The sequence below is a fragment of the Panthera pardus genome, unplaced genomic scaffold (genome assembly GCF_024362965.1).
Source record: "Panthera pardus isolate Hobbes unplaced genomic scaffold, ASM2436296v1 HiC_scaffold_2, whole genome shotgun sequence".
NCBI classification, from domain to species: domain Eukaryota; kingdom Metazoa; phylum Chordata; class Mammalia; order Carnivora; family Felidae; genus Panthera; species Panthera pardus.
Window position 1 is genome coordinate 67340470 of NW_026526765.1, and position 22433 is coordinate 67362902.

The following is a 22433-nucleotide window of genomic DNA, read 5'->3' on the forward strand; positions in this document are numbered from 1 at the left end:
GTCACTAGGAGAATGAGCATAGAGAAGAAGAGGAGGAACCAGAAAAGGAAGCTGAGAAGGAATAACAAAGGAGATAGGAAGAACACTAATTGTATTTAGTTTTGCCAGCTAAAAATCATGTATTACATGTCAGATGATGCTGATATGTCAAATAAGATGAGGACTAAGAATTGACTGCTGAATTTAGGATTGTAGGAGGTCATTGATAAGACAATTTTCAGTGGATTGAAGAGTGAGCTTTAACTCAGCAGTTCCACTGTTAGGTCTCTGCACGCTAGAGAATCACAAGGGGCGTGTATCTTTACTGTAGCGCTTATATGAAAGAAAAACCCTAAGAGGAGTCCGTTATTAGGGGAATGACCACCACTGATGCATGCTAATTAAGGAAAAACAAAAGAGGTAATAGGAGTAGAATTGGAGAGGGTGAGTATAGACAACTCTTTTGAGGAGTTTTGGCACAAAGAGGAACAAATAGGAAGATGGCTGTCAGGGGAAGCTGGTCAAGAGGGTTGGTTTTGTTTTTTAAGTTGGGAGAAATAATAGCACATTTACACTCTGATGAGGATGAACCAATATGCAATGAACACTTGACAATGTTGCGGGGAGAGAGAGAAATGCTGGAATGATACTCCTTAAGTAGACAATAGTGGATGACAGCTAGTGTATAAATAGAGGGGTTGGTTTTAGATGGCAGCCAGGACAGTTCATCTATGGTTAGCAGGCAGGAAGATAGAGCATGGGAATGTAGATTAGGGTAGCTGGTTAGTTCTCTTAGGATCGTTCTGCTTTTTATTTTGAGGGAACTAGGTATCAAGGTCATCAGCTAAGACTGAAGTTGGGGAGGAAGTGGTGGGGGTCTGAAGGAAGCAGAGGTATGAAATAGTGATTTTGAAGAGAAAATAGACAAGAGACATGTAGTTTGATGATAACCTATGATAGCATGGTGATACAGAGGGTCCTGAATTTAAAATGAGCCTACCACACTTGTTAGGATGAGCACTGGGTGTTGTATGGAAACCAATTTGATAATAAATTACATTATTAAAAATAAATAGATAGATATTCAAAAATCAGGAAAAAAAATAATAAAATGAGCCTACTCACGGTGTGCTTTTGTCCAACCACATTAGACAGTGCTGGTGCAGACACGAAGTGAGACTTGGCTTTCTCAAGAGAATAATACAAAGAGAAGGGCCAGGAATCCTGTGAGGCAGGGGAGAAAATACAGTGATTTATCATGGAATTGAAACTGAGAAAGGAAGAGAGCAAAGACCATGAAAGAGTGGTGGGTAGGTGGATGGAGGTCTTGGTGGAGTTGTTTGGGGGTGTAGAAACGGAAAGAGTAAGCTGGAAAGAGAGGGTGATGGTCAGAAAGTTGGGTGTGAGGCATTGAGATCACAGAGGAGCCTCAGTTATGTAAATGGGAAGTTGTCGGGCATTGATTCTCACCTCTCAGCAACATCTAGAGACAGTTTTGGTTGTCACAGTGCTGGACAGGGCAGAGATGTGCCTGGCATCTAGAGGGGAGAGGTTAAATGTACTCCCATACATGTCAATAATGCTGAAGCTGAGAAACCCTGGTGTGGAGTTACATGCATGAGAGCGAGTGGTTGGGACAGGGAGGAAGACAGTATCATTGAGAAGTTCAGGGAACTGAGATGTCTGGGTGTTGGAGGGATTGTTTCTATTTACATATGGAAATTTCCAATAGTTAACACAAGAGGAGTATTGGAGAATGTGACTATGACTGCAGTAGCATCGAAGTGTGGGTGAGGCAGGAGATTCAAAGCTGGGAGTTGTAGGAGGAAGAGAAAGAAAATGGTCTCAAAGTGGCCTTGGGGAGCAAGGAGGAGTCTTCACTTTTAGGCTTGGTGATATGAGAACATGGCAGGTGGGGGGGCAAAAGGCAGAGCTACCTATCATTCAGGTGGACTGCTAAGACCATGTCCTCAGGGGAGAGCTGGGTTTTTCCTGGCACAGAAGGGTTGAGGCAGTGTAAGAGAGCAGACTGAGGGGCAAAGGCATTTTACTGATGTTAGGCCATGAATTCCAGAGGGCACAAAGGAAGGGTTTCAGGAGTTGAGTGATGGTGGAGGAAGGGGACTGACTAGGGGATGTGCTGAGCATCATTTGGGGGTGCCTGAGATAAAGAGACCATAATAAGATGGGGTTCAGTGGATTCAAGGCAGATGAAGGTGGAGAAGCTGTGGATATTGGAAGTGAGTGAGAGCTGGTTTTCCATGTCTGCTCATCTACCCTAGCAATGGAGCTAGAAGACCTAGGGGAAGTGAGACAGTCCCAGTGCACAGTTGAGTCTCACCTCGTGTGGAAGATGGCTTCTCTTACCTGTCTGGTGGCTGGGGGACTTGAGCACAGGTGGGAAAACTAAGTTATGCCTCAAGCCCTGGGCTTTACTCACTGTGAGGAAAGTGGCTGCAGCGTGGGGCATGGAGAGGTAAGAATAGAGGCAGGCACTCGAGGAGACTGCCCAATGATCAGGAGAGGTGATGGAACAGCCATCACCACAAGGATGGAGGGAAGAGAGTGGATTTGAGAGGCACTGAGGAGGTAAGACTGCTTCTTATGGGTAGCAGATGGAATACTTTTGTGAAAAATGGAGAAGAGTTTGGATCACTCCCAAATACCTTGGTTTTATCAACAGAGCGTGCAGCCCCCAACAGTAGGCCCAGAGGTTGGCATGTACATTTGTTGAATAAATGAAACGAGGCTGTGATTACTTTTACGTATAATACATCATTAAGCTAACCTCAGCTAAACTTACCCAGCGTGACAGGATGTCGACCCAAAAGGTTCCTGGCAAGTCTGGCCACCAGTAATTAGACCCACTTGGCCGAACTCTTTGAGAAAAGTACACGGGAAGTGCTGGTGGCCAGGAGCAGTCACTTTGTCAGCAAGCCCAAGAGGTCTCACTTACATAAGCTAAGGATTCTTTCACATTTTATGTAGAACTATAGATCTAAAAATGTTTTTTATATGAAAGTAATTTCAAATTTACAAAAAGTGGCAAAAATGAAAATATTGCAAAGAACACGGTCACCTTTTATTACTTACAATCACAGTTAACATTTTACTCCATTTCCTTTTTCATTTCTCTCTCTCTCTCTCTACACACACGCGCACACACACACACACACACACACACACACACACACACAATTCTTTGCTGAATGATTTGAGGGCTTCATGTGTTACATGTCTCTAAATACTTCAGTGTGTATTTCCTAAGAATTGGGATGCTCTCTGATGGAACCACAGTTATCAACTTAACACGTTTATGTCATCTACTCTCTACATTCCAGTTTTATTGGTGGTTAGGCTAATAAGGTCCCTTAAAGCATTTTCCCTATCCAGTACAGAATCCAATTAATTAGTCTTCTTTAATCTGGAACACTTTTGAGCATTTTTGGGTTTTTTTTTTTTGACATTTACATTTTGAAAGAATACAGTTCCACCTGCTTTTTACACAATAGAAAGCTTCTCATTTCATATTTGTCTGTTGTTTTCTTGTGATTGGACTGTAGATCGTTGTTCTCTGCTGGAAAGCCATATAGGTGGTTGTGTCCTCATTAGGGCACATGATAGGGCACATCTGGAGGCACACGATGGCCATCTGTCACTTGGTGGTTATACTAAGTTTGATCACCTAGTCAGGATGTTGATTTGATTTCCCACTGTATAGTTATTGTTTTTATTCTTCCTCCTTTGCAACTAATAAGTAATCTGTGGGGGTATTTAATTCAGTGCAAATACCCTGCTCCTCTTCAAGCTTTCACTGTAGATTTAGTGTTCATTGAGGATTCTTGCCTGATCTGATCTTTGACTGTGATGCCTGTAAAATGTTGATTTTCTACCTCTTCCACACTCTCCACAGTCATCCCTTGGCATTGCACTGTAAGCAAGAGCCACACCTTTTATCCCTTTTATTTATCTATCTTATCAGCATGGGCTTATTAATTCCCTTTTTTCCCCCAGTGGTTTATGATATATTACGGTACCTAATTTTTTGGTGCTCAAGTTGTCTTAGATTTAGTCAGTGAGGGCTCCTTTAATCTGGCTCTTGTGCCCTTTTGACCTGACCCTATCATTTTTTGGCCATTTTCTTCCTTTTTGGTACAATGTGGTGTTTCAGGTGCATTCTGTACCTACATCTGCCCTGTTATCAGCCATTTTTCCGAGGAACTTTGGTTCTGTTTAGACAGGAAGGGTTAAGATCTAGGTGTTAGGTGTGGTCATTGTCATTGGGGTGACTTTGCTTTTTGGCCTTTTCAGTGGATAAGCTAAGGAATACACACATATATACATACATACAAATATAAATACATGTATACATATGTGTGCATATAAACGTGCTCATATGCACAGTAGAAATCGTGTGTTGATATCATATCTCCAATTTCCATCCATTCCCACAGGGTTCTTTCTGGCCTTTCCTCATTTCATATTTGTATGTGCTGAGAACCTTGGCTCCCAACAACAGAAATACATTTACTTGTTGGCTCAGTTCTAAAATATATCTCAAGTAGTTGCAGAATTGCTTTGTCCGAACCACTAAGATTAACAGTTGTTTGCAGTGCTTTCACTCACATACCATCCTGCCAAGACTGAGGGCATTTAGTCAGTGACTATGGTCTGAATTTACTAGGGTTGGCCCTTCCTTCTGGCTTTCCCTAGTACTGAGGCTTCGGTCTTCGTTTGAGATCTAGTTAGGTTTACTTGTCTCCATTTGCTTTCAGTTTTAGGTCCCCTTTGTATTCTTACTTATTTTATTTTATTTTTGAAGACGTAGAAGATTCACATGCTTCCACAGGTCAAAACTGTACAGAAAAAGGCACAGAGAAGTACCACTAATACCATATTCTTTCGGTCCTATTTCCTCACCCTCCCTTATAGGTAACCAACTTTATTGTTTTATGGTTTATCCTTCCTGTGTTTCTGTTTGTAAAGATAAGCACATTTAGAACATTTTCCTTCTTGGGGAGCCTGGGTGGCTCAATTGGTTGAGTGTCCAAACTCTTGAGCTTGGCTCAGGTCATGATCTCACGGTTCGTGAGTTTGAGCCCCATGTTGGGCTCTGTGCTTAAGGCACAGAGCCTGCTTGAGATTGTCTCTCTCCCTCTCTTAGCCCTTCCCCAGTTTGTGTGTTTTCTCTCTCTCTCTGTCTCTCTCTCTCTGTCTCTCTCTCTCTCAAAATAAATAAACTTAAAAAATTTTTTTTACTTCTTCCTTATTTCACCTAGTAATACTTCCTAGAATTCTCTTTATACCAGTCCATTGAGAGCTTTCTTGTTCTTTTGTGCAGCTATGTAGGACTCCATTGAGTGTGTACCATGGTTTACTCAACTGATCTCTTATGCTGTGACAATTTAGGTAGTTTTCAGTAGTTTGCAATTATAAATTTCCCTTCAATTAATAACTTTGTGCATATGTATTTTTATATTGGGGTAAATTCCCAGGATTGGGATTGCATGGTCAAATTGCAAGTGCATGTGTAGTTTTGTTAGATATTTCCACATCCCCTCCTCCATCTAGAGTTTTTGTGCCATTTTGCATTTCCATCTACAGGGTATGAGCACACCTGTAACTACAGATGGAGCATTCTCCCCCATGTGTTCCTAAGTGTGGCTCTGTTAGTAGTATTTGGATCTTGATGCCAACAGCTTGGTTTGGCATTTCTCAGATTCAGAGATGGACTGCTAGACCTGCGGTCAGAAAGCATGGTTTGGGTCCAGGCCTCCCACATGTCCAACTTTGGACAATTCACTGAGTAACATGTAACCTACATTTCCTTAGCTATAAAGTGAGAACGACAAAATCTGCCTTCCAGGGTTGTGGTGAGGTTGAAGGCACCTAGTCTGAAGTTGGACTTATAATAGGCTCCAGGTTTATGTCTCTGAATCGGAATTGTCTTGGCATCATGTCATCTAGGGCTACTGGAGCTTTGCAAAGGAAGGGCTCGGGGAGCACCTTGTCCTTGACCAGTCTCAGCTCATGAGTAGCTCGTGCCAAGGCAGGAAGGGGAGCACAGGTCTTCCAGGGCCGTGCATTTTCCTTTGCTTCACTTACTAGTATGTGTGTTGACTTTCTCTATAATTAAAACACATGGACCACTTATTTGGAAAAAATTGTAAAATTCTGCTCTAAAACGTTTTTAAATTGAGTATCAGTAGAACTTACTAGATATGCCTTCATTGTAACAAGCTTTAATAACACTTATTACTTAAAAATCTTTAACATTTGTAAACTGGGGATAAAGGTTATCATTAAAAAAATAACTCTGCAAGTATAAGAGGGAAATGTGAACATTTTTCTGAATGCTATGGTTTCTCTAAAGAGCAAGTGAGGAAAAGATAGAGTAAAACAACAGCAAAAGCCAAGCATCTGGATTCCTGGGTTTGCATCCGTGTATTTTCTCAAGTAGGAAGCAGAATAAGCTCAACATAATCATCTTCAATGTTTACTGAAACATGATTTAAATATTCTCTAATGTTTTGGCCCATGTTTTCTCTTTCTGAATTTTGGGGAGGAAAAGGAAAAAGAGGAGAAGCAACACAATCTGACACGTCCTTTCCAACGCTGTAATTTATGTTTCTGTGAGCTAGAAAGAGTTACGTACAGTTATTCATCAAACAATTAATTTATTCATCCGTAAAAAGAGGTAAAAAGGTTTTTCACATTTATTCTGTGTTTTGGAATATTACCCACACAGCTGACAAAAGAATACTGGAATATTTTTGGTTTTGTTCTTTTATTGTAAAATATATATGCAGGAATGGAAATTAATTTGATTCTCCAAGTGCCCTCCTGAAATGCACCGTGATTTTTAATTCAAACAATATTAAGTGCATTTCAAAAGGAATTTTTAAAAAGTAACTGGGGTGTGTGTGTTAGGGGTGTGTGTGTATGTGCCATGTAATATTTTCTAATCTAGAGCCCTGAAAAGACCCTTTCTTGAAAGAAAGTGCTTTGCTCATTTATATAAAACAGGGAAACAGCAAGTATCTGTGCCCAACTTCCTTTTCCAAATAAGAAGATTGTTAGTTTGTTTTGTTGCAGGGCTCACTGTGAATTCTTAACTGAACTCGGGATGCCTGGGAGAGAGAGCAGTGGCAAACACGGGGACAGGCACTGAAACAGACATTGTGCCCGCTCTCTCACTTGTACAGACATTGTTCAGCTTTTAAAACTGTAGTCAATCAGTCTCACCACTTAGAATGATAACAGTTTTTAAAACAGTTAAAATTTTGGGTTATCTCTTTGGTATCTGTTTTCATTTCCACCCCTTGCCTGCCTTTGCTTTATCAGTAATCAGGTTATTTCAGTCATTGGCTATCCACCCTCTGTTGATTTTGTTTTTCCCCCTGGTGCCTAAAGTCAGTTACAGCTCTTGTTGAGATTGCAGTTAAAAAACCACAATACTTTAGACTTGTAATCTTGACACTTCCTTCGATCTTCTCCTCTGCTTCTGTGGATTGCTGATGATTGGAAAACTCTCTGCTGTAGGCCTTTCCAGTATTTATGTAATGATCACATGTCACTACTATGAAAGTACTAATCTTTTAAAAATATGTGCCTATACAGTGTACTTTAGGTTACTTCTGTGACGCTGGAGGTGGGACAGACATATAATAGGACTGAGAGGATATTCACCCCCACAATTGTAGGGAAGCTGGGGAAGGCAGACTGTCCAGTTGTGGCTGCTTCCCAAGACAGCAACAGAGCAACCCCTAGAGCATGGGCTGGGTGTGGCGATAAGGGTCAGGCTTGGGAGAGGCAATGAGTCAGCAGGGCCCGGGGTGAAGAAGTTGTGTAGCGCACAGTTGATGCGAGCCCCTCCAGGACCCTGCTAGCAATCTCAATACACTTCAGAGAAGCCAAACTGAAGTAGATTTATTTCTTGAAGCTTGCAAAGAGAAACACCCAGCAAAGGTGGGAAAAGAAATAGAGAGCTCTGAGGGAGTTAGGTTGGGAATTCATCAGTATGATACGTGTCCTGAAGTCTTACAAATGATAGAACTGGGAGTTTGAGCCAAGTTTACCTAGGGCTCCAAGGTGCAGTGAAGCCCCCAAATGGTGTTTGAGATACAGGCTATTTAAATTTGCTCAAAAAAAAAAAAGGGGGGGGTGGTGCCTGGGTGGCTCAGTCAGTTAAGCATCCAACTTCAGCTCAGGTCATGATCTCATGGTCTGTGAGTTCGAGCCCCACGTCGGGCTCTGTGCCGACAGCTTAGAGCCTGGAGCCTGCTTTGGACTCTGTGTATCTCTCTCTCTCTGCTCCTCCCCTGGTCATTCTCTCTCTCTCTCTCTCTCTCTCTCTCTCTCTCTCTCTCTCTCTCTCTCAAAAATAAACATTTTTTAAAAATTTGCTCAGTTTATAGAATAAAACTATGATAAAAGCCTGTGTTAAAAAGAGATTCGGCATGTAGCTTTGCTTCTGGCAGGAAATGACAAAAGCTATGAAGGTGTTTGAGTGCTTTTGCCGAAAGCAAGCAGTTGATGCTTGGAGAAAGTATTTTAGCAGAGGGTTGGAATGGACTTCTGAAGTTAAGCATCTGCTCACCTTTGAATGAATGGAAAGGTGCTAATTGTCCCAGTCTGTTTGGAAAAGGCTTAGTAGGAGAGAGAGACTTTGTGATGCCACATCAGTGCCATTCATACCAGCGGTTAAGTGGCAAAAACGCACGGAATTTATTCAGAATTCCTGGTTTCTTTTTTAGTTATGTTAACACTCCTTTTAGTATTTGGATTATTCTGCTGACAGTGGGATAAAAACCAGGCAGCTGGTGTTATAGCCCCGTACAAATGGAAAATGAGTTCATACTTGTCATTTGCACAGGACAGAAGTAATTAGGAGGCCTGTGGGAACCTCTTTTGTTCCTTTAGTGTATTTGTACCCAAGGAAACTTGAGAAAACCCAATTCTGGTCGGATCTTAAATATGTTTTCTCCTTTCATTAAGTGATGGTAGTTAAAAAAAAATTATTACATATCCCGTGACTGGATCTCTATTTGAAAAGAAAAAGAATATAGATGTTAACGTGAGGAATAGAATGAAAACCAATCTAAGAAAAGTTTGAGGGGACTTAATTTGTTTATATATTTTTTTAAACGTTTTTATTTATTTTTGAGAGAGAGAGAGAGAGCACAAATGGGGGAAGGGCAGAAAGAGAGGGAGACACAGAATCTGAAGCAGGCTCTGAGCTTTCAGCACAGAGCCCAATGTGGGGCTCGAACCCACAAACCGGGAGATCATGACCTGAGCCGAAGTCAGACGCTTAACCAACTGAGCCATGCAGGCACCCCGGGATTTACTATATTTTTAAGATAGAATGCTTTTTTGTTTCTCCTCTGTTTCTGTAAATTTGGATTATATGTAATTAAGTAACTTATTGAAAATTTGTTTTTTGGTTTGTAAATACCACCTGATTTGTGGATGCTCTTGCTAAAATGTTCAAGTATTAGTGTCACAAAGTGGTCCTCACCAGCCACCATTTCTTGTCAGTGATAATGTCTAGTATGTCCTGGCACATGTAGAGCTTTCATTGTTGGAAGGCACAGGAAGGTGGGGTATAGATACTGAGGAAGGTGGTGGTGGGGAGAGGACCACATGTCCTGTACTCACTTTATCCTAATCATTTATCCTGATACAATGCAATCACAAGCCAAATTATTTTAAAATAAATGACCTGTGCATTATATTTTTGGATAATGCAGTGACCTTAAAAACACGTACGGTTATATAAGAAACGCTTTTTTTTAAGTTTATTTATTTATTTGGGGGGGGGAGGTATGAGCTGGGGAGGGGCAGAGACTGAGGGAGAGAGAATCCCAAGCAGGCTCTGAGCTGTCAGCACAGAGCACAGCATGGGGCTCAATCTCACCACGGTGAGATCATGACCTGAGCTGAAATCAAGATTTGGATGCTTAACTGACTGAGCCACCCAGGCACCACACTATAAGAAACTCTTGATAGTGGTGGCCTCTGGGGAAGGGGATTGGGAACACGATGGGAGTGAGATTTTAGTTATCAGTGTGTGTCCATTTTGGTAACTTTTGGCATTTGTACCATGTGTGTATATTATGTATGGAGAAAAGAAAAGAAGAAGGGAAAACCCTTCCCTTCTAAGCATTCCCATGTCCCGACAGGATGCTTGGTTTCCCACCCTGCCTGCAAGGATCTTCTGTGATTTCCTGGGCACCCCCTTCCCCCATTTCTTTTGCTTTTGAGGAATGCCCTTTCTGAATCCATTGACTTGGCTCCCTTATCTCTACTTGTGTAATCCCTGCCCCTTTCATGAAAGTCACCGAAGATGTCTCACCATGAAATGCAGTCCCCTCCTTTCAAACCTTGTTTGACCTTTCCCGGTCACTTGAGTCTTGTGCTCTCCTTCTAGCCTCTCTGCCACTGTTGCCTCCTGTTCCATTTTGACACCCCCCTCCCTCCCCGCACTCCTTCTTCACAGCATCCTGGTTGTGATTTTATCTTCACCCACTTCGTTCTTTCTCCTGGAACAATTTCTTTTATGCTCTTGGGTGAAATCATTTGTGTCAGCAGGTGTGGCCTGTCTCTTCAGCTCTGTGTCTGCATGTCTCCTGGCCCACTAGGTATGTTTAGTTCCCCATTCCATAGGCACCTCAAAATCAAAATAGCCTGAACTTACTATCTCTTCCCTTGCCATCCAAATGCCCAATTTTTTCCTACTTGCTGTATTTCATTAGTTAGCATTCTCCAAGCCAGAAACCTGGGAATTGTCTTATGTTCCTTCCTCCACTTCACAAGGTTTTGGAATTATAGGCGGCCTTGCTGTAACATGCATATATTGGCTCTGTTTTCATCACACCCTTTCATCTTACAAATAAACCTCTAAACTGGGCAGCTTCCTTCCAGATGGACTTGGAATAAATTTCATGCATATAAATGTTCTTTCCTTATTAAAAGGTGGGAAGGATCCTTTTCCATTACTCATCTGCATTGACAATTTTGTGCTTATAAATTCATGGAAACCTCATTCCAGGGGCATTTCTGCATTTGAGGCTTAAGTTTGCTAATTTAGTTTTAATTTTTTTTAAACGTTTATTTATTTTTGAGAGGGAGAGAGAGAGAGAGAGAGACAGAGCACGAGTGGGGGGAGGGGCAGAGAAAGAGGGAGACACAGAATCTGAAGCAGGCTCCAGGCTCTGAGCTGTCCGCACAGAGCCCAATGCGGGGCCCGAACCCACAGACTGTGAAATCATGACCTGAGCTGAAGTGGGATGCTCAACCGACTGAGCCACCCAGGCGCCCTATGCTAATTTAGTTTTAGATAAAACAAACAAACAAAACAATTATAGAGCTTCACAGAATTTGTGGTTCATTGTTTTAGCACTTAGATTATATCTTGCGTTGTTGCCTATTCAGTCACTTAAAAAAATAAATAATATCTTCTGCGCAATTAGAATGATCTCTAATATTGCCTTTATTTCTCATGTGTTAAATATAGGTAGGTAGCTACTGGATAGTTGAAATTTAATGTATATCTATTATGTACTTTACATAGGTCATATCATTTAGTTTAATTCAGCCAATAACTAGATGCAGAATGTGGAAGCTCAGAGACATTATTCAGTTTGCTTAGATGACACAGCTGTGGGGGTCGCTCCTTGCATTGGCCCCTCCTGAGATGCTTTAGTCATCATTTTAAATGTAGCATGTACATCCCTGAAAATAATAGAGTTAATAACTGGGTTTATGGGCATCTCCTCTTTATTGGGAGTTGATTTCCACACAGTGTGGTCCGGTTTGGGTGCCCGTTTATGATGGAAAAGTTGGCAGTACTTCCTTGCCATGGCCCTGCTTATCCATGGTCTTGGGGTGATGAAGAAGTAAGTGATAAAGGTGACGGCACTGCGATTTATGTGGAACTTAATTTCATAATTTTAATTATTGAAGGTGGTTTGAAGGCATCCCTCCAAAAATAGTTACCAAGAGGTAATTATTTTTTGTTTTATGTGTTAATAATTTGGGCCTACCCAAACTTTTGATACCTGGAAGGTGGCTGTCATCTGAAGATTAGTATGGTCAGTAATTCATATTCTGTTTCTCTTTTTGTTTCTCTCAGTGCAATGAAACCTCATTCTTTTTTGAAGCTCGAAGTAAAACGGCTTGCAAGCATCTTTGGAAGTGTAGTGTAGAACATCACACATTTTTCAGGTATGTTAATGTGAAAGTTTTGTGCATTGTTCTAATAAGTGAAAATTGCATTTGTTTTTATAACAAGTGTTCTTTTCTGTCTATAAGTAGAAATTTAGAAGTGTTTCTCTTCTATTAATTTTTTTCAGCCACCTAATTTTCTGGATCATATTAATACACACACACACACACACACACACACACACAGATACCTTCTTTGGTCCTACTATAAGAAAGGGTCAAGGACATTTACATATATATAAAATTCAGCTTTGGTATTGATGGAAATTAAATGTTCTATGGACATACTAAATTTGAAATGCCTGTTAGTCACCTAAGTAGAGGTGTGGAGCAGGCAGTTGGGTGTCCAGGGCTTATTGGAAAGACCAAAGCTGGCCATGTAAATTTACTAGGTATGTAAGGCAAAGGGGACTGGATGAGGTCATCAGTGGAAAAAATGAAGAAAGAGAACAGAAAGCCAAGGACTGAGCCGTAGGACCCTCCCAGCATGTAAAGTGCAGTAGAACTAACAAAGGAGCGTAAGACGGCATGGGAAAATGGAAAATAGAGTAGATGGCATGGGAAAATGGAAAATATAGAGGAAAATGCCATGCTGAATAAGAAGCCAGCAACTGCACTGCATGCTCCCAGGACGTCAAGTAAGAGGAGGGTAGAGAGTTGACCATTGGAGTATAGTGACACTTTCTTTCACATCCTTCTAGTGTAAAGATAAAACCAAATCCTAGCAGGTAATATATTAAGCTTTATGTTTTGCTTTTTAAATTTAAAGTTAGATTAATTCTTCCCCTTATTCCTATGTGATGGAAGGAGTATGGAGCACTTCTCCCCAATAGCATGATGTTGGAGAAGTATTCTTATAAAATGACCTATGTCCTTTATAGGGTTTATATTAGTTGAGGGATGTGGCCCAGCAAGCCTGAGACATTGCCTGTAGTCCTATGGGGCCTGGGCCAGGGAGCTCCACATGGAAGGTGTCTGTTGAAGGTACCCTGGAATGGGAAGTCCTGGAATATAAAGAGGAGTAAAACACTGCATCAGATCTGTCGTGAAAGCCATGGCATGAATATTTCAACATAGTGACACTATTCTTAATTTAAGTAGAGAAAGTAAGTTGATTCACAGCTGAAGCTTCCAAAGGGCAATGATCTATATAATAGCTTGCCGAAACTATGAACACTCTGATATCATACATACATAAAATCCTAGAGCATGGTTGTGTTTCAAATATTAGCTTAAAATAACTGGTAATTATTTCCTGCCAATATGTACAATAACTCAAATATTTCGACTAGCTGTGAAACAATGTTGCACTCTATTTTCTACATAGCTTTTGCTCAAAGGTTGTGTAAGTACCTGTATTTATGAATCCTTATCTAATTTTCTTTTAAAAACTTATTAGAATGCCAGAAAATGAATCAAATTCATTGTCAAGAAAACTCAGCAAGTTTGGATCCATGAGTTATAAGCACCGGTATAGGTAAATGGCATTTTTTCTTTGGGGAAGGGTATATACATGTGAATAAATATTTAATTCAGTTGTCCACATACACACACACACTAAAGTTTATGATTTAAATTTTTTTTTTTTATTTTTCTGCCAGTGAATTTCAAAAGCGTAACAGTTTATTAAAACTTTCTTGACAAAAACAGCCTATTTAATATGTGTATTAGCTATGTTAAGTTTAGGACTTTTAGAATGTAGTACAGCTTATGATCTTCAGAAATTCATTTTGATACAATTATCACTTTATTTCTAATGATGTGATTATGAGACAAAGTAGATATCCTGAATTGTAGCTGAGTGGTGTTCTCAGGACCATTCAGTCAATCACCTGTTGCAACACAATGTGTGCTTTATACTGTGGATCAAAGTGTGTTTCCTACAGCATAAAGCTTAAGTGTATAATGCTACAATTATGTCTAAACTTTACTGAGCAGTTACTAAGTACCATGTATTGTGCAAATGTTTTCTATTTATTGCTTCATTGAATAATTCCTGCCTTTTTAATATTATCCCCCTTAATATATGGGGAAAGTAAGGTTCAGAGACACAAGTCACTTTTCAAGGTAACCTAGCCAAGAAGTAGGAAAGTAGTCCCTTCCCTGGCAGTCTAACTCCAAAGCCCTTGCTTTGACTATTAGGCAAACCCTGAGCATGTTACAGGAAAAGCCTGATTGGGTCTTTTTCTAATACCGGCATTAAAAATGGGAACATTCTTGTTGTGAAAAAGAACTGTTTTGTTTCAATTCGTCTGTTAAGTGGAGAGCCTGTGATATGCAAGGCAAGATATTGGATTGGGTGCCCAGAGATATAGAGAATTGGATCTAACTACTTCTGCCTTTAGAGAGCTCCAGTGAAGCAGGTCCCAGGCCCTGTAAAACAAGTAGGGTGCCCAAATGCCACTCTGGAAGTGGGATACTGTTCTCTCAGTTCCACTGGAGATGGCACTAAATGAAATTCTTACCTAGGAGACAAAGCCAAGTCATTGTTGGCAGGACAGTGGTATGCCAGATTTTAATTCCTCTTTTTCAACCCACTTTTTTTTGGTTCTGAATTTGAAACCAGAGATAATAAAAGAGTGATTAATAGTGAATGCTCAGTGCGTTACCATTATGTATTACTCACTTGGGTTATTTGCTCATTTGATGCCCAAGACTTAACTGTTATTGTATTAGAGAGATATTCTTGGTATTTGAATGAAAATATTCATTGAAGGGCACGTGGGTGGCTCAGTCGGTTAAGCTTCTGACTTTGGCTCAGGTCATGATCTCACAATTCATGGGTTTGAGCCCTGTGTTGGGCTCTGTGCTGACAACTCGGAGCCTGGAGCCTGCTTCGGATTCTGTGTTTCCCTCCCTGTGCCCCTCTCCACCCCCCCCCCCACTCAAAAGAAACATTTACATTTTTTTTTAATTAAAAAAAAGAAAATATTCATTGATACCTAAAAATTTAACCTTCAGGTTACCAAGGTTCTTCCTTAGATAGTGATGTAGTTAAGGAAAGAGTATTTACTTTTGTATTGAGAAGAGCTGATAGTATTTGGGCTGTTTTTCTAGTTGGGGCATAAAACATTTTGAGGTTTATAGAGAGAATGTGTAAATCTATCTTCTTGTCACTGAAGTAAAGCTAGTGAAAAAGCATCTGTCAGTGTTCATGCTATTAAAATTGTAATTATGCTGTTTAACATATGCTGTAGTTGGTTTCCACAAATTTACCCATACCTGATTTCTTAAATTTATTGAAATGCAAATGTTGTGGCTACTGGGAATTATTATTAGAAAGTTATTGGGTTTTGCATATTAAATATCATTTCTTCCAAGAAACTAATTAAAGGTAACCTTTGCAGAATTGGAAGCTCCACTAAATCTGTTCTAATTTTGTGGATGGTATTAACTCCCCAGTAAGTCGTAATGAAACCCAAATCTCCGTGTCTGTATGTAGGAAGCATTAACATTACCCCATCCCTGGAAGAAAGACGTTTCGTCCCACTGCCCAGAGCTAGGCTCAGGCCCAGGTGGGTCTCTGACAGCTGGGTGGTTGCCAGCACGTGGACTGTTGATTGTCAAAGTGGAAAAACAACCAGCCTTTAACACACATCATATGCCTACTCCTTTCTTGAGACTCCTTTCTGGAGGCCCCATGGGATACAAGCAGAGCCCTGGAAACACAGGCAGCCCCTCCTTCACCCTTCAGGCTTTTGGGGCATGGGGGATAAGGGAGAGCAGAACAGGTGGCTGTGGTTTGTGAGTGTGGGTGTCTGCCTGCTTTGTGTGTCTGTATTTCTGCTGGTGTGTGTGGGATGGAAGAAGAGTTCTTGTCTTTGCTCTCTTCCCTCCATCGTGGGGCTTACAGAACTCCAAGAAGATTCCAACATCTCTTAGAAAAATGAATTACTAAGAAGGAAAAAAATTGACATTTTTAGTGATACATGACTGCCAGTTGTCTCAAAAGTTCAAAATTTGTGGGAAAACAGAGCTGCAATCAGTCTAGTTCTTTTGTTGTTGTTTTATTATCACATAGCAATAATTTAAAATAGATACTGATGAAGTACTTTGTGATACACTGGTATCTCTTTCTCTGAGCCCCTCAAAAACTTCTCGCAAAGGACAAGAGTGTGTGCGCCAGCGTGTGCGGAGGCAGGGAAGTGGTGATTATGGTGAAGAAGCTCTTTCTGGTCACTACGGAGAGCCACTAGACAGGCATCGGAACTCTTATACTTTACACTGTAAATCTCTCTCTTCATCAAGTACTTTCTGCTGCAAGGAAATAGTAAGAATACTGTACAAGAATATTTCCGCTAGGAAATACTCTGAATAAGTGTGTGTGTGTGTGTGTGTGTATATATATATAAAATTATGATATAATTTTATTATAGTGATGAGTTGGACTCTCAATCTACTGAGCCACCCAGGCGCCTCAACTAGAAATATATTTTAATTTTTTTGGTGTGTGTGGGGGGCGCCTGGGTGGCTCAGTCAGTTAAGTATCTGACTTTGGCTCAGAGTCATGATCTTGCGGTTCATGGGTTCAAGCCCCACATCAGGCCCTGTGCTGACAGCTCAGAGCCTGGAGCCTGCTTCGGATTCTGTGTCTCCCTCTCTCTCTCTCTCTCTCTGCCCCTCCCCTGCTTGTGCTCTGTCTCTCTTTCAAAAATAAATAAACATTAAAAAAAATACATATTTTAAATGAGGAAAATGAGGCTCCAAGAGATTTTAAAAAGAATCTGCTGAAGACCACACAGTTAGAGCAGAGCTGTGTTTTAAACTGGGCTGGTGGAGCACCTGGGTGGCTCAGTTGGTTAAGCATCCGACTTTGGCTTGGGTCAACATCTCACAGCTCATTGGTTTGAGCCCCACATCAGCCTCTGTGCTCACAGCTCAGAGCCTGGAGCCTACTTCAAATTCTGTGTCTCCCTCTTTATCTGCTCCTTCCCTGCTCATTTGCTCACATGCTCGCTCGCTCTTAAAAATAAATAAACATTAAAAAAAGATTTTTTTTTTTAAATTTAAACAAACTGGGCTTGTAACGTCATACCAAATGGTTCAGTGTTCTTCCCTTTCTCCCAGGCCACCAGGCCATGTCACAACAACCAGCTGGAGGTCAGAAAGCTCATTCTAAGTCCTGTGTAGGCTGTGGCAGATCAGTTTATGTTTCTGGACCTTAGTTTTATTAATCTTGTAATATGATTTTCTCATTATCCTTTATTCCTGAGAGAGAAGCCATGAGGGAAAATTGAATGGTAAAGTAAAATCTCATTATAAAATGCCACAGTGGGTCCACATGCTGGGTTGTATTTTCAGGGCAAATATTTTTTCCTCTGCAATGAAGTATACAGTATCCAAGTCTTTCTGATAACAGAGTCTGTTGTAAGTAGCTCTTATCTTTATGCTTCAAACCATTTATAATAATGGAATTCTGCTCTTTATATGGAATTTTGTTTGTTAGCCTTTTAGGAGTGAGATGTTGCTGTTTGTGCTACCTTATGTACTACCTTTAAAAAAAGGTTAAATTTCAAGTAAAAGAAAACCTGTCACAGGTTTTCTCCCATTCTCTATGCTGGTTCCCATCAACTCTTGAACATGAGGCACACACAGATGGAGCCTGCCATGGTAGCTCATATCAAGTGGTGTCCCTAGCTGGCCTGACGGGAGCCACTTTGATGAGTGTTTCAAGCATCCTTTTATTTCTAATAAAGGTAGATGGGGTAGTAAGAAGGGGGAACTTTCACAGAAGTGTGTAGGAGGTAAATTTTGCTTATATAAGTCTCATCTCTTTATCCCATTTATCCTGTAAATGTAGGAGGAATAAGATTTGGGGCCATGAAATGGCCTTTTTCCTCCCATACGTGGGCTCTTTTTGTGATGAATCAAACTAGACATACAAAAATTCATTTTTCCTGTACCTAAATGATATTTTCCTGTGTGAAAGCCAGAGTCATTCACTGGCTCAGATTCAGCAGCTGTGGAGTAATTTTTCAGTAAGATGAATGTTCACTGAAATCCAGCAAACAAAATCACACCAATCCTCAGGAAAATTATGTGAAGGTTAGTCCATTCCCAGGGAAAGCTCACCTTGCATCCTCAGACTCTTTAGAGAGGCAGCACTTTGCGTGGGCTTTTGGCTTACTTTAAATCTTTCTGGGCACTCGATCTGGCACAGGTGAGGTGAGCATTAATAAATGGTTGTGCCACAGCAGGGTTCAGGGAAAAATCATACCAAGCCATCCTGTGGGGCATGCTTTACAACTTGCTGTGTAAGTACAACCTAGTGACATGTTGATTCATGTAGAATCGTTGCTATTGTATAATTTAGCCCAACGTAATTTATTATTTAGTTGTAGAGCTGGAAGACCATCAGTATCCTCTATTTCTAGCTCATTCTACTTAAATCTAAACCTAACCTCTTTAATAAATTTCTGCCTCTGAAAGATTGTCCTTCTATCTAACCTAAGACTCTCATATTAGAATTTAATATTACTGCCTTGGTTAATATTGCAATGAGAATCAATTGAAAACCCTTATATACTTAGGGCCTCTGTGACTCTGTGTTGTTTTTCTTCTTTGCATATTGTGTAGATATTGTGAATGAGCCGTGGTTTAATTTTGTGACTGTGTGGTTTTATCTGTGTTAACCAAAATGTTGCATTTCCAAGTGGCAGGACAGCATTGCAAATGAGTCGAGACCTTTCTATTCAACTTCCTCGGCCAGATCAGAATGTGGCACGAAGTCGAAGCAAGACTTACCCAAAGAGAATAGCACAAACACAGCCAGCTGGTGAGTCACTGATGTAACCTTGCATTTCCTTTTAGGGTGGTGGTGTAAGATAAGCTCAGGTGGTGACTATGGCCATGTAGTTTCATTTATTGTTAAGTAGGATTTTTAATTTGACCCTGAAACTGTCCAAGCAATTAGAAGTTACTGTAAGTAACTTCAGGGTCAAATTAAAAATAGTAAGTTTTATATATAGTAAGTTACTATAAGTAATTGAGTAATTTCTTAGTTTGATGTATCTGAGATTGGAACTGAAACTCTTACCAAACGTCCTTTAAAAAAAAGTAACAGTATTGATATAAATTAAACTATACAGAACTCAGTTGGATTTTTATTGTTGGTTTTTTATTGTGAAATATGTGTATAGACAAGTGTTTACAATGTACATACATGCATATGTATGTATACTTGCACACACACACACAAAATTTAATATAGCCTGTAATCCCAAAGTCCTTCCTATTAGCCTAATTATTTATATCTTCACCATCTCCCTTCCCAACCAGAGAAAATCCCCATCTAACTTTATGATAGTTATTTCCTTAATTTTTGTTAGAATTTCAATACCGTGCAGACTTCCCCAAACAAACAAGTTTATTTTTGCCTATTTTTAACATAATTTATATGAATGACCATGGCATACATTGTTTGTGTCTTGCTTCCATCAGTGCTGTATGTATACGAAAGTGCATTCATTTTTCTTGCTGTGAGTATTCTGTTATGACATTCTTTTTGTCCATTCTGTTTTTGATGGACAGCTGGGTTATTCAAATTTTTGTTTTAAATGAAGACTACTTCTGTAATAAACCCACCTAATCAGTTTTAATCCATGTTCAATGCTCAGAACTCACAGAATTATTTTGTAAAGTGACGTTACTGAGTTTGGTTTATGTCTTACCTATAGGTCCCCCTTGTCTAACATGCTCCATGGACTTTTCTCATACTGTTAAGCTTGAGTCTCACCATAGCCCTGTGAGGTAGGGCAAGGCACAGAGTATGTTCCCATTTTACAGATGAGGAAGACATAGTTCCAGCATCTAGAGAAGTATGGGGCTGGAATAAGAGCCTAGATCTCCTGGTTTTTGTTTTTACCATATTGTGGCAAGTGAGGGGGATTTTTAATAACAGTAATTTCTATCTGAGCATTGCATGACAATTGACATAGCATTGTGACATCTGTTGTTTCGTTTAATCCTTATGTCAAGCCTCTGAGGAAAGTATTCTGCTCTACTGCTCCCCGTGTGAGAGTGTCACCTGACTTACTCTTTCGAAGCCCAATTAAATCTGAGTGTAGGTTCCCCCCATCACTGAGCTGGGAGGAAATTAAATTCTTTCTGTTGGTTCTGCAGTGGCAAAATAAGACATGAATTAACTTTGCAATAGGTTACTTTGCCACAGAAGTATTATCATTTTCCCTGTTTGGCTGATGAGGAAACTAAGATTTAAAAGGACAAATTTGTCCAAGATTATATAATAAATAGGTAACTTAGGATAAAAATTTTACCTGTAATATTTAATATTTTTATCTTAATAATTTCTATTTATCTTTGTATATGAGCAGTATGAAATTCCATTTGGATCAAATACAACGTGGTACAATTAGCAAACTTTCAAATCCTATGCTGTTTCTGAATTGCTGTACCTCATGAAATGAGTGAGACCAACTGAGACTATCAAAAGCATGTCTTGCTTCAAATCACCATTGCATTCTACTCAAGACGTGGGAATCATACATGCTTTGTTTACAAACCTGCTCCCTTGCTCCTTTTCTTCTCATATCCTCTTACAAAGATAATTGCCTCTGTGACGCTTTTTGTATATGTGGGGGTGTGTGGCTCTCCTTGGAAGCCCAAATACTGAAGCTGATTAATTTAGGGACAAAGGTTTTTGGTTTTGTTTTTGTTTTTCTCTTGGCGTATGCAGAGAACAACCCCAGGGGATGATTTTGGACTTTCACACCCCTCATTCATCTTGTGTTGCATTAAAACACACTCTTTTCTTGGTAGGGGATAAGGGTGTGGTTAATGTACCACCCAGGCTTTTCAAGGACAGCCTCTCAGCATCTGGGAGACCTTTTTAAAATGCAGCACATTATGCATTTATTATTATAAATGCCTGCCTCGTTCAATTGGTAGAGCATGTGACTCTTGATCTCAGGGTCCTGAGTTCAAGCCCCACGTTGGGTGTAGCGATTGCTTAAAAATACATACATGCATACACATTTGTTTTAGAAAAGTTAAGAAACTTAGAACCTTTCCTTCCAAAAGAAAAAAAATCTTTCATATTCAATTCCATTCTCCTGATAGTTAATACTTATTACGTAGCTTTCTAGTTGTTTGTATATCTTTTCTGCAAAAGCAATATAGTAGTCTTTTACAATCTGCTTTTCTTATTTAATAATATGTCACAGATATGTTTTAATAAGTTTCTAAATGTTCTTAGCACCATTTTAGCATCTATATAATTTTCTGTTACACAGATGGATAGACATATAATTTATTCAACCAATCTTTAGTTCTTAGATGGTTTAAGCTGCTTGAAATTTTGAAGGATATAAATATAACTAAAGTGAATCTCCATGGAGTGATAGCTTTAAACATCCATGCTAATTTATTACATGTATTTTAAACAATGGTTCATTTTCATCATTTTTAACATAAAAAGGATTAAACAATGCTGTGTTTAGAAACTAAGTCAGACTTTGCTGTGTACACATTTCACTTTGATTTTGAATTACTTTTAGTCTGACTTTTCAAGTCTGGATTCCACAAAACTGCGATGTGTTCTGGGATCCAGAGATGGACCCTCCCTTTGACTGTGTGACTGTCTTGGGTAGGGAAGGATCACTTCGCAAATGCCTATGATGAGGTGTCACAGTTGCTGTCACACACATGGGGAGAATGTGGTGGAGGCAGAGATTAATGTTTTTTTGCTTTCTCAAATCTTCCATTTTCTCTTTCCTCTAATTCAAATGTACTTTACTGGGAGCCTCAGCTGAACCCAGCTGGTGGTGACCCAGTCTCAGCCATGCCCTATTTCTCAGGTCATGGTGGGGTTCAGACTTGGAGCAGAATATTTGAAGAGGGTCCTCTTGTCTTCACCTACATTAGTCACTGCTGTGCTCCTTGTTCCAGCCAGGCCCCAAGAAGGTGGGCAGTTCTGTGCGAAGCTGGGCTGGGATGTGTGTATGAGAGGGAGGGGTCTTTGGCTTGGCGTGCCTGAGAGCCTGCTGTGCTTAGGGTCAAGCCTGCGCGGAGACCTCACTGGCAGTCCTCCGTGAAGTTTCTGCTGCCTGGGGGAGGGGATGCTTCAGAGAGTGCCTGCAGGTCACTAGGTCAGGTCGCTGTAGCCCTCTGGCCTCTGTCCCCTTCCCCACCATCGCAGGCAGTTTCTCCAGACTGTTACTTTTTCTTCCCACACCCCCACCTTGCTCAGAGCACCCTCTCCCTTGGAA

At 40.3% G+C, this 22433-nt stretch overlaps 1 protein-coding gene across 6 annotated transcripts in view; it reads left to right on the forward strand.

The window, feature by feature from the left end:
- The window catches only part of EPB41L4A (erythrocyte membrane protein band 4.1 like 4A), a 252054-nt gene that overhangs the window by 163353 nt on the left and 66268 nt on the right, over positions 1–22433 (forward strand). For all 6 annotated transcript variants that reach the window (XM_019450505.2, XM_019450508.2, XM_019450506.2 and 3 more), the window contains 3 exons: positions 12116–12207; positions 13607–13684; positions 18861–18982. In XM_019450505.2, coding sequence (XP_019306050.2) covers positions 12116–12207; positions 13607–13684; positions 18861–18982 — 292 coding nt within the window. The remainder of the gene's footprint in view (positions 1–12115; positions 12208–13606; positions 13685–18860; positions 18983–22433) is intronic.